General features: G+C 40.2%; 1 protein-coding gene across 2 annotated transcripts in view; it reads left to right on the top strand.

The window, feature by feature from the left end:
• Nucleotides 1–15,038, top strand: part of STUM (stum, mechanosensory transduction mediator homolog) — a 101,141-nt gene extending 86,103 nt beyond the window's left edge. The window contains exons 3-4 of one of the 2 annotated variants that reach the window (XM_031967018.1): nucleotides 2,430–2,438; nucleotides 5,910–15,038. In XM_031967018.1, coding sequence (XP_031822878.1) covers nucleotides 2,430–2,438; nucleotides 5,910–5,944 — 44 coding nt within the window. In that variant the 3' untranslated portion in view covers nucleotides 5,945–15,038. The remainder of the gene's footprint in view (nucleotides 1–2,429; nucleotides 2,439–5,909) is intronic. The other variant, XM_031967019.1, reaches the window with a different exon arrangement.
• Nucleotides 15,039–15,994: the final 956 nt, after the last annotated feature.

Below are 15,994 nucleotides of genomic sequence, written 5' to 3'. Positions count from 1 at the left end.
TTGCTAAAAATTGGAAATAAAATGATAAACAGTAAAGAAGGGAGAGGAATTACATCTGCCTTTGAACTAACTAGGGGTAGTAATCACAAGGAAAATCAGACAAGATGGGTTCTTTTCTGTCTAATGACACTGGCTTCCTGGCTGTTTCCTTTCTCTTGGTATTTACTTTGGCTGTTCCCCCGAATGACATGCTTTATAAACACTGCTCTAAATACTGACCTCTCTGGCTTCAAGTCATCACCTTTTCTAGGGAGCTTTCCTCTGTCCCTCTTAATTCCAATGTTTTCCCTCTTTCAATGATTTCTTGTTTATTCTGTTTGTAGCTTGTTTTATATATATTTATTTGCATTAGATTGCAAGCTCCTTGAAGGCAAGAACTAAACTTTTTGTCTCTTATTTTAATCTCCAGTTTTTAGCACAGTGCTTGACACATAATTGGTGCTTAAATGTTTACTGATTGTTTGATTCCTGCCTATCTGCACATATCTTATTAGGAGTTTCATGTCTTCTTGAGAGATCAAGGCCAGGAGCTCCCATCTTATAGACTTATGTTGCCTTTCAAACCTTGGGAGGCTGTATTTATTCTAATAATACCATTTATGCAAAACCAGATTAGAATTCTTCTTTGGGAATTTGCTTCTGGACCTGGTTTACCAATTATGCACAAAATAATCAGACTCAATACTTTATGATTACTCCCCACATTTGGCCAAATAATGATATTATTTAGAGTAATCATCTACCTCCCACATCAGTCATGGCTACAAATTGCTTTTAGCCATTTCTAAAAATTAAATCTGCTTTCCAAGGAAGATTTGCCATCTCTTTACAGAGTCAAAAGAAATACTTGCAATAGGATCCAAAAGCAGTTTTTTTTTTTTAGAAAGCACTCCCAAAATATTTTGAGGATGGTGGGCTCATTCATAATATTCTGGAGATTTTTAAGTTCTGGTGTTTTTACATCAAAGCTCAGATTTGTTCATTTGGGTCATACTTCTAGTATCAAGGGCTATCATGGGAGTTTCAGAAGAGAAAAAAGCATTCAGTGATATTTCTCATTAATTCTGGGAGGAGGAGAAGGTTTAGATTTGTACTATCATGGAAGAAATCTCCCAGGTTTGGAAACTCAGTTCACCAATTGAGCTCAGCAGCTCATCTGTACATATTGCCTTAAGTCCCTGGGACATGGAGAAAATAGATCCTTGCCCTGGGCCACCCACTTCATAAGGATCAAGGGCAGGACTCAAAACCAACTTTTTCCAACTTGCTAAGACCAGGCTTTGAATCTCCCTCATTAACAATCAGATAGGCATATGCTCATTAAAGTATTAGAGATTGGAAGAGGGAGGCAGAAGGGTAACTAACAATTTACCAAGAAAATTTCTAAAGAAAATGTGATATGCAGAAGAGCATTAAAATTGCAAACTTAAGAGCATTGCTCTTTTCTATTTGCATTATTAAATAGTTAATACTAGTGTTCAAGAGAATAACTGTTTGAACCCCAACATCCTGGATCACAGTGTGTAGCATTATAAATTTAGTGTTGAAAGAGATTTCCAGAGTCATTTAGTTCACTCTCATTTTGTGCTGGAGGAAACTGATTTCTGGCTAATAAGCAGACAAAGATGGAATCTAAACTTGTCTTCATGTTCCAAAGTCAGTGTTTTTTCTCCCGCAGCACTTTGCACAGAATGCCAGCTGTTGGATATGATCCCTATCTAGTGAATGGTAGCCCACTCTGAACTATGTGTATATATAATTCACAGGCAGGAAATTGCCCTTATTGGATATTTCACCTTCTTCAAAATGGTTACAGATTATTGATAGGTCACTTTTGACACACAAACACAACCTGAATCCATCAAAAGCTGAGCATAAGAAAAGATGATAGTCATGGAAAGAATGAAGGAAAAGACAGAGAGAGGATGGAAAGGAGCAATATCGGCTAAATATTTCACAGTCAGTCAGTCAGTAATCATTTATTAAGAACCGATTATGTCTGTGTCATCTTTTGCTCCAGACTTGTGACCTTTTCTTAAAGATTTGCTGAAGAATTAGAAATGACTTTCTTGCATGCATAAAGCAATCAGAGGAAACAGATCATCTTTCAGTAGATTTTAGTTTTACAATTTTATTTTTTTAAAGCATAGAATTTTGTCTTTTTAGCAAATATCCGTTAGGTGGGGAGACTGATCCGTGGTGGTCTATTGCTTAAAATGAATGTGGGACAACTTAGAGCTCCTGTGCCTGTGAATTTTCCTTTTGTGAAATTGGCAATCTTGTCTTATGCTCAGTTCCCCAGGTCTATCCCTCCTCCCTTTGAATATTTCAAATGTTCTTATGGTCATCCTTTTCACACAGTGTTTTTTCTTTCTCTCTTTTTCCCCTTCCTTCTCATGCCTGCTTCACATCCTTGTGCTTGCTACCAGTTTCCCAAGGTGAGTCTAGAGATTACTCCTTGTTTGATGGGGTCACACAGGAAAAATCTATCTTCCAGCCTCCTTCCCTTCCCCCAATTAATCCTCAATGGGATTTTCCCAGACTATGGGCATCCAATTTATAGAGATTACAATTTACAGGATGATAACTACTTTGGGAGTTTTATAGGCTTTCTCCAGTGTGGGGATGCCAGACTCCCAGCTGGTAGCCTATTCCCCTCTTCTCCTCCCCTCATTTACCTAGAGTATTCAGGAATACCCCCTGTTACTTTGGCTTATCCTTTTGTATCCTGAGACTGTTGACCAGGGCAACATTTTTTTTTTGGTGTGTGGAATCAATGCCCTGTAGGGTCAGTCATCATTGTCCTGTGTTCCTTAACATTGGTAGTCTGAGGTATCAATCATCAGCCGACCAGAGCAATTAATTAAAACTCTAAGTACCTTGAGAACAAAGATTGCTTTTGCCCCCCATCAGTATCTAGCTTTGCACTTAGTACAATAGTAGATGAGCCAATGCTTACTTAGTGGATTAAATTGAAGTGAGTTGAATTCTTTGGCTGACCTAATGTTGATTGGCAGCTTAATGGAAATAAGGGGATGAGATCAGTCTCTTCTCCCTATGATAAATAATAATAATAATAATAACTGATTATATCTCACTATGAGATAGAAAGAAAAATAGATAGATAGATAGATCGCTTACTATGTGTCAGGCACTATTCTAAGTGCTTTACATTTATTTTCTTATTTGATCACAATCCTGAGAAGGTACTGTTATTATCCTCATTTTACAGATGAGGATATTGAGGCAAGCAGAACGGGGAGGCAAAAAAATTATCAAATGTCTGAGGCCAGGTATGAACTCAATTCTTCTTGATTCTAGGTCTGGTGTTCTAAGCATTTATCACCTGACCTTGTTCAAGCTCTAGGAAACTTCTTATGCATCTCTGCAATTAAGGGCCTCATTAGTAAAAAAATCTTATACACTTCTCTATGTATGCAAGATAACGCACAGTCTATTACCCCATTTGTAAAACAGGTGTAATAATCATAGTCCCCACTTTATAAACAATTCAAAAAGTTGTTCTTGACCCCTTCCCAAAATCCTTTAGCTGAATTGGCTATTGGAGTCAACAAAAAAAATGTAATGTGACTTTTAGTCTCCAGACCTTCTTCCTCCCCATTTTCCCCACCTATTAGCCTATCTGGAATTCTACTATTACAGCTTTTGTTCCCTGTTAAAATGTAAGCATCCTCAGAGAGAAGAAGTAGGTTAAATTATGCTAGTCACTCATAGTACAGTGTTTATGAATTTATCCAGACTTTTTTCCAGAGCAGATTTTGATAAGATGAAAGGCAGAGAGAATTGGACGCTAGTTCCCTGAGGAAAGAGGGGATGAGGGGGAATAAGGGGAAAGACCCAGAAAGAGGAGGTGAAAGATGAAGAAAAATTAATTTCACCAGCTTCACGATTTTACCAGGCAATCTTAGAAGGAGGGATACCTTGTGATAGCTCTATTGCCATGGGCAAAGCACCTGAGTGAATTCTTGGGAGACCAATGGTTCATTAGTGAGCATCCTTTCTCCCACAGCTCTTCAGAGGGCTTTGAAGGTTATACATGTTAATTCCTCCTTTTAATCCCTATAGCCCTTACCTCAAAGAGCTGTTGTGAGGCTTAAATGAATATAACATTTGCCTAGCCTTTCCCAAACTTACAAGTGCTATGCAAATGCCTGTTGTTGTTGCTATTATAACATGGAGGCAGCTAGTTGTCTCAGTGGGTAAAGTGCTAGGTCTGTTGTTAAATAGACCCAAGTTCAGATTCCACCTTAGACCCTTACTAGTTATGTGAACCTGGGCAAGTCACTTAACCCTATTTGCCTCAGTCTCCTCATTTATAAAATGAGCTGAAAAAGGAAATGACAAATCATTCCAATATCATTACCAAGAAAATTTCATGGATGGTTATTGGGGTACTATGGGCCACAGGGTCATGAATAGTTGGACGTGACTGAGCAACAACAGCATGGTTTATTCTGGTCCCATTGTTCAGAATCAGGTCTGTTATATTTTCCTCGCTTAGCATTATCTGGTACCTTGAAGTGACCGGAGGAGTCCCCTCTCCTACTGACTCAAACCTCCATTGCCTGTGTTCCTCCTTTTTTCTGGGGCCCCACCTTTTCCCTAACAGCAGATAAATTTTTACAGAGGAATATTTACTTGAAAGACATAGCAAGAACAAACATTTCTTTTAATATCTTAGGAGCATAATTCCACTTATATCATTTCAGTCTCTGGGGAGGGAAGGGAGATTAGATTCAAAGTTTAGTTTGGGTCTTATCTAATATTACATACTAAGTTCATGTCCAAAATCCTGTTGAGCATGCATCCCCAAATCCTTATTCTTCAGGGATTTGCTGCTGAGCTAACAGCAACATCCAAAGCTAAATTTCTGGACTTCCACATCCCTGAGAACACAGTCTAATGGAAGTTGGAGGTGGGGAAGGAGGTCTCCTCAGGCCCTCCTCACTTCTTCACTCTCAGAAATATACCCCCCAAAAAACCCTCATTCATCCCCTATGCCATCAGTAAGATTTAATGATTTAGTTCTGCATATACCCCAGTAGAAAAATACTGCTTTCACCTCCCTGGTAGGTTAATGTAGACTCTCCACACATAAGCCAGTTCTTCAGGCTCCCAGGTGCATCTTCTCTGTGGATGATGCCATCTTAGGTGGTCAAGGAATGCACAATACCCACATGACACCAGTTACAACATTTGCACAATTTTTCACACCTGCAAAATGCTTTATGTCCATTCACTCTTTTGGTAACTCTTTTAGGCAGGTAAAGAGAACAAGTCTTCTGGCTCCTATTTTATTAGAAACGTAATGGCTAATAGCTGATCTTTATATAGCACCTTTTAAGATATGCAAAGCCTTTTACATATATTATTTTCGTTGATTCTCACAACAACCCTGCAAGGTAGATAACTGTTATTATTCCCATTTTACAAATGAGGAAATGAGAGGCTGAGAGAACAACTTGCTTAGAGTCATCCAATGAAGTGTCCAAGACAGGGTCTTCCAAGTCCAGAGCTCTACAGATGAAGAAGCTAAGGCTGGGGGAGGGTGGCGAGAAAGGGGGTTGTAGATTTCTTGATGGAAGATGCTTAGAGGTCATCAAGCCCATCCCTCTCGTTTCACAGCTTCAGGTAGTTCTGTTCAAGGTCACATCAATTTATAAGTCAATTTATAAGCAGGGACTCTAAATCAAATCTGCTGATTCCAAATCCAGCCCATTTCTTTCTATGGAATTAGGGTGTCTAGATCAGTGTTTGGGACCATGAGAAATATTTTGTAATACACAGAGAAGTGGCCTTGTTCAGGGTTGAGGACAGGACCCCATGCTCCAAATCTGTATGAAATAAACAGTAAGTCTAACCTCATTTTCCCTGCTTCTTCCTCACAGGCTACAAGGAACAGGGCATCCCACAGCAGCTGTGAGCCTCAGAGCCACCAGCAGGGAGTCCAGAAGAGACTGTGTTAAGCATCTTTGGGCCAAAGACCTTGGTGTTTTCTCTTCTGGTTTTTCATGGGTTTGGTGTGGGATGTTTTTCTTTTGGTGAGGGTTTGGGGAGGGATATTTTTTTAAAAAAATTATTTATTTTGAAAAACATCTGTTTTTCTCAGCAGGCACTGGGGGCTGCTTCTCTTTTGTTGAATCTTGAGAGAGCTGAAGACAAAGGCATTGTGGGAATGGGTGAGGGACTCTGAGATATGAAGAAGGGGGCTCTGAAAGAATGCCCCAGAAAGCCCCCTGGGCTTTGGTAAAAGACCTATCTCTGTGGAGGTTTTAGATTAGTAATTATTGTAGGAATAAAAAGCTATTTCTCTTCCCTATTGATAGCACCAGAGCTGCAGAAACAGGTCAAGAAATAGACATACATTCATTGTAAGTTAAGGCTTAAAGGAAGTTTTTATGCTGGCCATCTGCAAATGTTCCTGGCCTCCCAAAGAACCCCAATTTGTACATAGATTCAAACTCTTTTGATGGTGATCAGAGGGCTTTCATTTTCACCAGCACCAGAGCTGGGAAGGGTCTGTGACTTAATTCAAAAGTCCCACTAGTGGGGCAGCCCTCATCTTTGTCAAATACCAGTCACAGGTGAGCCTCAGAACACAGTTTAATGTTGAAGAATGGCTAGATGCATGTTGTTTTGGGAGTTTTAACTCCTCCTCTCAGAGAAAGATTCAGACATGACTGAAATACAGCTGAACAGTTCCCAGTCCTCCGTCTTTTCCTCACCTTACTCTCAACTATACCATAGGTATAAACGTGTACAGTATTGTGATTTCAGTTTTCCTAGTTATCATGGGCACAATCCTAATCTGATTAAGCCAAGAGCCAACGCTCAGCTCCTCATGGCTGTCAGGGTGAGGGGACCTATTCTCCGGGGATCACGGGAGAACCGAGTCCCTTCCTCAATACTTTAAATTAAAAATCTTTATACTCTCAGCCTTAATGGCAGCAAAGGAGGAATCAATGTTACATTCCATTTGGCCTTTAACCAAGATCCAAACTATAGGGCAAACTGAAGTGGGGAGCATTCTAGTCCATCTACCTGTCCACTAGGCCAATTTCATTCTTACTAGGGAAAGTAGAATTTGGGCTTTACCAGACCAAGTGTCTCCTTGGCACTTTTAAATATGCATAGTACATAGTACATAGTACATAGTAAAAATGCATAGTACAGTCATCACCACCATTTTTAACTTCAAGCCTTGACTTGTCATTGGATTTCCTTTTTTTTTTTTTCATTTTTCATTTTCAAAGACAGACTCTGGAATCTCTTTTTTCCCCCTCTTGCCCCCCTTTCTCCCTCTTAGTTTTCTGAAGGCGCCCTTTCTCTTTCATTTCAGGAAGGAGTTGATCTGGGGTTGATTGGTTGGGTTGGGCTAAATTGTTGTGACTTTTGGTAATCCTTGATGGTTTCCTTCTCACCAAATCAATCTCCCTAACTTTGGGGTTCCAATCTTAAGTCTTGTTTGGATTCAACCACCTGCCTGAATTTCTTTGTGCTGAAAAAATTGTGCTTCATCCAAGAAGTGGTCTACAGCCATTAGTTCTATGAAGAGCATCCTCCAAGCTGATGCTCAGAGTGGGTTGGTTGCTCTCTAGGAAGCTGAGTCAAGGAGAGAGGCCTCCCCCGTAATCAGATAAAACAGCTTCAGCTAAGGAAAATAATGGATTGGTGCCGCCCACTCCCACCCTCCAGCCCACTCCCCTTCCACCTCAGACTGCTCTCGAGGAGGCTGACTGACAGTCCGGGTGGAGAGAGAGAAAGACCTCAGATGGGGGCTGGCTGCCTCCACAGACAAGAGAGGAGGCTGGGAAAACTCTGCTTCCTTGGCCTTGGACGGGGGGTAAGGGCTGAGGGGGTGGAGAGGAGACAGCAAATCTTGTAATCTATGTGAAAAAAACTGAGCAATCCAGCAAACAAGTAGGGTTTCACTGAGTGACAGGTATCATCAGGAGCCTGAGTGGGATGAATTAGCGCAGGCACTCAGTGAGCCTTAGTGCAATTACCCATTTGGCAGCCCCTGAAGACAGGCAGGTCTTTTTCCCAGGAGGGCTCCTTTTTGAATCAGAGAAGTTAACCCTGCAACAGAAAAATGTCCATGTAATAATTGATGACAAGGTAGTCCAGCATTGATGCAGAAACTGTGAAAATGTCTGCTACTGAAATCCGCCTTATTAGGGGGATGCTACCGAAAGTAATTCACTGAAGTCAGGTCATCATCCCAGGTCATGATCTCCATTAGACAAACAATTATGAATATTTATGTCAATCGGAATCTGAGCCAGCCAGGCAGCCTGCAAGAGGACCAGTCCATTATCAGATATGTGAGCTAATTCAAAATCAGATTACTTCTAAGAGAAAATATATACCTAATGAGTAACAGTACCCAGCTATGATTAAGCCAGGTTCTGATGGTGCCATAGCAAAAAACATTCAGTTGTCTAGGATTCTGATCAAACATTTTAGATTGCTCCAGTCATCAAGTCAAAGTCTAACAGAATAGGAGACATGACTGATGGGGTATCTCCAAGGCTTGGAGCCCTTAGCATATGAGATATCAGATAAGTAAATCTCAGGCTCAGCAAGGTAGGTGTTTGAGAACGAGACACAATCATTTTTAGGTTCTTAAAGATCCCCCATTATACACTGGCAAAAGAATATATCAGGGAATAGAGTATTGACCTGCACAATTCCTTATGTTCCCTTTGGTGTAGAATCTTGATTTCATGTTATGATACAGTATGAAGCTGGTATCTTCATTTTATGGATAGGGAATTAAGTCACATGGGGAACAATCAGCAGAATGGACAGACACCTTGACTTTCTTCTGTGTCATCATAACTGTATTTGGAATGCTTTTATTAAATATTCACATGCAAGTGATACAATGCTAAATGTTCAAAGAATTTACCAACACAAAGCAAATGACTGCTTTTCTAGACTATGCTACCTCAGGGTCATCAATATTACAACTCTAGTTCTGTGCTCTATAAGGAAACTTCTTTCACTTCTCAAGGAAGGTTGTCCCACTTTATGATGCTTTGTGATTTAAAAAAAAATCTAACTCAACAGTGACCAATAATTGTGACTGTTTCTTTATTTCATGCAGACTATGGTAGATATTACATCCTCTTAGTCCCCCAAGTCCCACTTAGGCTTCAGAGATAGGTGATGTCTGAGAAAGCTAGATGTCAGTCACACTTAAAGGGGTCATGGAAAATGTAATGAAAATGGTTTCTTTCCTGCTGATGCCCTACCACAGAAATGCAGAGAAGAAATGAGAAGGGGATAGGAGAGAAGAAGAAAATAATGAGAACTCAGATTTCTGTAGGAAAAGGAATGTGAAAGATATTTTCTGGAGTGATACTTACCCAATCAGAAGGGGAAAAAATGGAATGAAATGAAATCTTACCCAATAAGAACCAGAGCAATATTCAACTCATTTCTTTCCCACTTCAAGGACTCTCTGCAACCTTTACTCAGGAATCCTGTGCCAACATTCAGTTTTTCAGGACACAAGACATAAAATAATTTTTCCCTCTATTAACAAAATCCTTAAAAATAAATTCTTGTCCTTTATCCAAAAGTGGAAAATACTGACTTGAAATTGGAAATGGATGGCAATCAATCATCTGCCGCCTTATATTCTGCTTCCCAAACTCTCTGTGTCAAAGTCATAGAAAGGATGAGTTCATTAATAACTTTTAAAGCACTCTGTAGATGAAAAACACTATGAAGTTTGAGAATCACAATCTGGAAGAAAAGGAACAGCAGGGAGAATGCATGCTGAAAGGAAACAGAATTATCCCCTCCATCCCCAATATCTACAGAATTAACATTTCTGCCAGGAGGGAACAAAGCACGGAAGGCATAAAAGCTTTCAGCCTAGCCAGAGACCTGATTTTCCTGGAGATGAAAATATTTGTTTGATGACAGGGTGCAGAGCAATAATTTAAGGAGGCATGGAATGTAGGGGATCCAGTAAGAAGTTCTTCAAACTCCTGAGGTTTGAAGAGGAGGGAAAAACTTATTGGATGAAATTGGCTTGTCTGGAGATGGCTCAACCTTCAATGTATATCTGTATAGATATATAGATATCTACATGTAGATATCTATATATATATCTACATATGTAGATCTCTCTAGAGATAACTATATTACATATGGATATATAGATAATGAGCTATATAGATAACTAGGTATAGATATATAGAAATCTATAGATATGTACATAGACACATCTTTCTTTTCATTGGGACATTTTTCCTCAATAGTATTTCTTTGTCTCTAGCACTTCCTGTCTGGTCAGGGTAAATTTTGGGGACTTCACTCTGCTCTCAAGAGATAATGTTCTCCATCTTTGCAACCCCCTTCCTCTCTTTTAGGGGCATTTGGCAAGATGAATTGTCATGGTGGTGAGGGACTCCAGTGCACACCACCATGTTTTACTAACATTGTGGTGAGTGAGGGGCTCCAGTGCACACCACGTTTTACTAACATTGTCTGTTTTATATATTACTGATGTGAGCAAAGAAAGCTGCTTGCTTTGTATAAACTGCTACAGGATGTATAATTTAAATTCAAATTCCTGAGTTGGTGTGGAGGCTTTGTTTACTGTTATTGTTATTCCTCCTCTCGATGTTTTTTTTTAACGTGCCTCTGCCACAGCTAAGGCACCATTTAAATAGCCAGGCTTGATACCCTGAGGGTGGAGACAATTTGTGAAAGATTCAAAAAGAGGTCCTTTGTCAGTTATCTAAATAAACTTGGTTCTTAGTTATTGGGGTGACTGATGGATTCAGCTGAAGATCATAGAGGCCTACACCCAAAGCTGATCATGTATTTGGTCTCCTCACTCCCCCCCAGAGATTAATTCCATCTTAACAAACCTTATTTATAACGTCTAGTTGTAGATACAATTCACTGGGCTCCATTTCTGCCCAACTGAAATAAAACAGTATAATTTTTCTTTCCCCTCTTGAGTTGGTTCTTGGAATTAGAGAGCATTTGTCCTAAGAGAAACTTAACTCAGTGCACAAGAGAGACTCTGGGTGGAAGAATGAGACACAAGATGGTGACACCATCCAAGATCCTGTGAACAATTGCTGTTTGACTTAGACCAAAAATCTGCAAAGGGTTCTTCTCATTATCTTCCCCTGGGTCTAAGCACATGCTCTAGGACAGACTGATTTGATTCTGAAATGAAGTCAGGGCTATTAGCAAGCCACACAGATATTCTGACACTGAAGTCTTTTCTCTGTTCAACCCTACCCACTTAGCTACCTACATTTTATGTATAGCATGAATATGATGGAGGCACCATTAGTATCAAATTCTGGCATTTAGGTCTCACTGCCTATAGGCTGTTTTAAGATTTTTCTGAGCTAAATCCTTGTAATACAAATTACTCAGTTCTGTTATTCTCCTTAAGAGTCTCAGAGATTCCTTGAGAAGAACAACTTAAAGGATAACACTGTTGAAAGTTGAAGTGAAGACCACAGATAAATTTACCAATCCAACCCAAAGTGAAAGAAACACAACCATTGAAAATCCCACTTACTTAGAGGGAAATTCCTAATAGATAGAATCAGATAAGAGGCAAAGTAATCCCAGAAATGTGAATTGCATAGGAAGATGTAATGCTGGGCATTCAACAGATACTTAAGGGATATATTTGTCAAAATGGAAATTGGGAGATCTAGGTTCCAAAACTAGTTCTGCTACTACTGGGTAAGCCATGGGGACAATGGTACTTTGCTTTCCTGAAAGTTCCACTAAGCACTATTTACCCATGCTGAAAGAGACTGGAAGAGCAATCACTTCGCCATCACCAAAGCCATTTTCTTAGTCTCATTTCAATTCTTTTGCCCTGGATCCCTCAGGTCAAGTTTCTCTTGAAGGATGCTTTAGGTAATACTGAGGGGAAAGTAATTGGGATCAACGTGATTTCTACAGAAACGTTAGTTTGCCTAGCCCTTCTCCCCCACTTCCTACCTGAGACTCTTTGATTTGATGATATTATGTCTCTGTTCATAGATGGAGACACTTATTTACCTCTTGATGTCTTTGGTGGCCTAGGAAGCTGATCTTCAGCTATGTAGCTCAGGCCAGGCTAGCCTCGCTCAGCCTGTTCTAGAGAAGCAATACAGTGGAAATAGTACTTATTGGTACTAGAGTCTCAGGATCTTGATTCACTTCCTATCTATTTTCCTTAACACCTGGTTTTACCTTTGACAGTATACATCTCTCTGGGCCTCAGTTTTTGCCTTTCTAAAATGAAGAGCTTGGTCTAGTTTGCAGCAAATAAACTTCTAATAAAAACCTTCCAGAGTGGCTCATCTCTAATCCAGATCAGAAATAAAAGCCAAATGGTCCCAGAACCCTTCTGATGTGTGTGTTGGGTGAGGGGGGGGAAAGGGGTGGTGAATAACATGACAATGACATAAGATGAGACAGATGGAGTCCTGAGCTTCATTCTTCTTTCTTGCATGAACTCTTCATGCTGTGATTTCTGTCCTGAATTACCAGGAGCAGAACAAATGGATAAATTTCTCCTCCCACTTGTCCATCGTTGATGGAATGCAAGTCCCAAGTACATCACTACTGTTCGTTTTTACATGTTTTTTACCTACTTCCTTGTTAACTCCTCTTCTCTACCCAAACAGGTGTTTTTGTTGTTCAGTCGTGTCTGCCTCTTCAAAAACCCTATTTGGGCTTTTCCTGGTCAAGATACTGGAGTGATTTGTCATTTCCTTCTCTAGCTCATTTTACAGATAAGTGTCTTGCCCAGGGTCCCTCAGCTAGTAAGTGTCTGAGGTCAGATTTGAACTCAGGAAGATGAGTTTTCCTTCAGGCCCATTGTTCTGTGCACTGATACCACCTTGTAGTCCAAACAAACATGAACGTTACTCTACTGTGCTACTGTTACAAAAATATTTCCAGATGTATCCAGCCTCTAGACAACTCCAAAAAGAGTATCTTTTGCAATTTGCTAAGTCTCTCTCTAGCATTTACTGAGGATGTTAGCATCTCAAATACCTTCCAATTGTGTTTCCATGCTGTACTTCTTTTCTCTTGTAGTTCCACAGTCTGTGGGAATATCCTCCAGCTTCCTTGTGATTTCAATGTAGTCTTGACCCTTTTCAGATCTCCACTGATCCTTTTGCCCAGGCTCTACCTTCTCTAGAACTCCTCAGTGGGTGGTCCCAACCAAGACATCCCCTTTTAAGCATGGTACTTTCTATGGTGGGTGCTAAGAAGAATATGGATTCTATTATTTTTTCTGCTGCAAAGGCAGTCATCTCCCTCCTGAAACTCTTTTTCATCTTGGTATCTACAAGAAACAAGAATTCTCACTAGCTCTGCGATAATCTAGGAACAGTAACCTAGAACAAAAGGGCAGGAGAAGTAGATTCTGTTCCATTGCTTCCCAGCTGGCTACAGCAGCCTACACCTCTGAGAGCCTCTATCATTGTCTTTAAGGGCAGTCTTCTAAAAAAAAACAGAGGGCAGCAGTTCTCATTCTTTTTTGTACCATGAACCCCTTTGGTGATCTGGTGAAGACTATGGACTCATTCTCAGGATAATGTTTTTAAATGAATAAAATAAGATACATGGAATTATAAAGGAAAACGACTAAAATGAAATGCAATTATCAAAAAGTTTTCTAAACACAAATTCATAGACTCCAGATTAAGAATCCCTGCCCTAGATAAATGGTCATTATCAGTCTCAAGACTCTTTTCATATGCAGAAATCCTACACTCAGTCAACAAAAATTTATTAAGTGCTTACTGTGTGCTTACAATGTTGTACCCAGTGCCAAAATGTTTTGTTTTGTTTTTTAATTCACAGGGGTGTGTGGGTGGGAAGAAGGGGGAAAAAAGCAACACAAAAGATGTTGTATGCATCATACTGTATTTAAATGGATAAGTATTTTTGTTGTGACTTAGAATGTTTCAGTACTGTGGTTGATTTCATTTTGGGATTCTCTCTTCCCCACCCCCACTTCTTTCTGTTGGACCAATTGCTCCATATTTACATTGTCCTCAGATGAGACTTGTTCTTTGACCTATTGGGACTTATCTCTACTGTCTGGACCCAATGGGAATTCCCCAACAGATGTACACCTCCTTCTCCCCATCTCCACTTCCCCCCACAACTTCCCCAGACGTATTTGTTGATCATAGCCAACTAGTGAGTGCCAATGGATTGTCCTGATCCTGAGTTCAAGGGGAAGAAGAAGATACCCACATGTTTGATTAGGGTGCCTTTGAGAAGTAGGGTGCCTTTCCTCAGTCCCAGATCTTGCTAACTGCAGGAGCCAGACTCCCAGATTGAAATTCATTTTGCTTTTACCTCCACATGGTGAAGGGTCTATGTACTATATTTGGATTTAGGACCCAAGTCTGGCATCTGCCTCTGTCACTTGCCAGCTATGTGACTTTAGACAAGCTAATGGGCCTCAATTCCTCCTCTGTTGGATGAAGAGGTTGCATGAAATGACCTCTCAGGTCTTTCTCCATCTCCGAATCAATGATTCTATAATCCTTGATTGCTACAAGCCTGGGTGCCAGACTTCACCCCAGTGCCCAAGTTCAATCTATTTGGTGGTACCACCAGGAACAAGAAAGAAAGCTCTTCTGGACCAGCTGCTATCCAGGCCTCTCCACAACTCCTTCTAGACCTATCATGATCAGACCCCCTCCTCCTGGCAACTTCCCATTTTCGGAAGGATTCAATACGCTTTAGGTTTCTGATTCAAACACCAATTTCAGGAATTGTAATGGGAAATATTTTGCAGTACAGGTTCCAAATATCTTGCATATATCTCCATGTACATATAAATAATCATACCCACGTATACATATATATGTTGCATTATATATATGTATATACATGTAAAGCATGATATTTCTTTGTGCAATTCAAGTTTTTTAAGGTCTAGAAGACATTGCTTTTGGAAACTTTTTCTTCCTTTCCCTCTTTTCTATGTAATAAACATTCATGTGACCTTTCTGGAAGTGTCTTAAATTTCTATGTCTTACGTGTCTGAAATCTGAACAGGTTTCTGATGGCTCCTAAATGTCACTCCTTCCTTCTCCCTGTCTATAGTGTTGGTTATTCCTAACAGTTTGCCCAGAGAACAGCTGATCATTGTGGAGGGTGGGAGCTTAGCAACACTACCTCAGGGTCTAATTTGTTCTACTGGGAGGCTCTTTCCTCCTTTGGACCCTTTCAGAAGCTCCTCTTTTGCCTGGTAGGCTTGTCTAAGTCATTCTCCAAGCTACCAGGCTTTCAGGAAGCTAATAGGCTGGGAAGTAGTTAGAGAGCTGTGTCTGAAGTCAAGAAGACTTGAATTCAAATGAGATAGTAGCAGGATAACCCCGGGCAACTCACTTTCTACCTCAGTTTTCTCAACTGCAGAATGAGGTTAATAGCAGCATCTACTCTACTTGGTTATTGTGAGGAACAAATGAGAGAATAAACATAGTGCTTAGCACAGTGATTGGTATGTAGTAGGTGCCAGATAAATGCTTATTCCCTTTATCTCTACAAACGAGTTTATTTTCTTAAGCAAGAGTCATGGGTCCAATGTTAGCCAAAATAAACACTGTACCCCTGGGCAGCAAAAGACAGGGTTCTTCTCTGGAGCCACTTTTCATGATGAATCCCTTTGGTCAAGCCCTCCTGACTCTGTATGTGAGAGGAGCAAGCCCTCCAATTAAGAGAGAGAGATCAATCCTTATAACAAGCATCACCATTTCACAGAATATCACATTGGGAGGAGACCTCAAAGTCCACTGAGTTCAAAGTTTTGCTGGATGGCTGCATCCCTTCCCTATTCTCCAATATTTCTCACCAGTGATCATCCAGTGTATGTTTGAAGATCTCAGAACAGCCTGGGCAGCCAAGTGCACAAAACATGACATTGGGGTATAGAGAGAGAAAAGGAAACCTAATCATATTCATT

The sequence above is a fragment of the Sarcophilus harrisii genome, chromosome 4 (genome assembly GCF_902635505.1).
Source record: "Sarcophilus harrisii chromosome 4, mSarHar1.11, whole genome shotgun sequence".
Lineage (NCBI taxonomy): Eukaryota > Metazoa > Chordata > Mammalia > Dasyuromorphia > Dasyuridae > Sarcophilus > Sarcophilus harrisii.
Note: the sequence above shows the minus strand (reverse complement) of the source record. Positions and strands in the feature narration are given on the sequence as shown.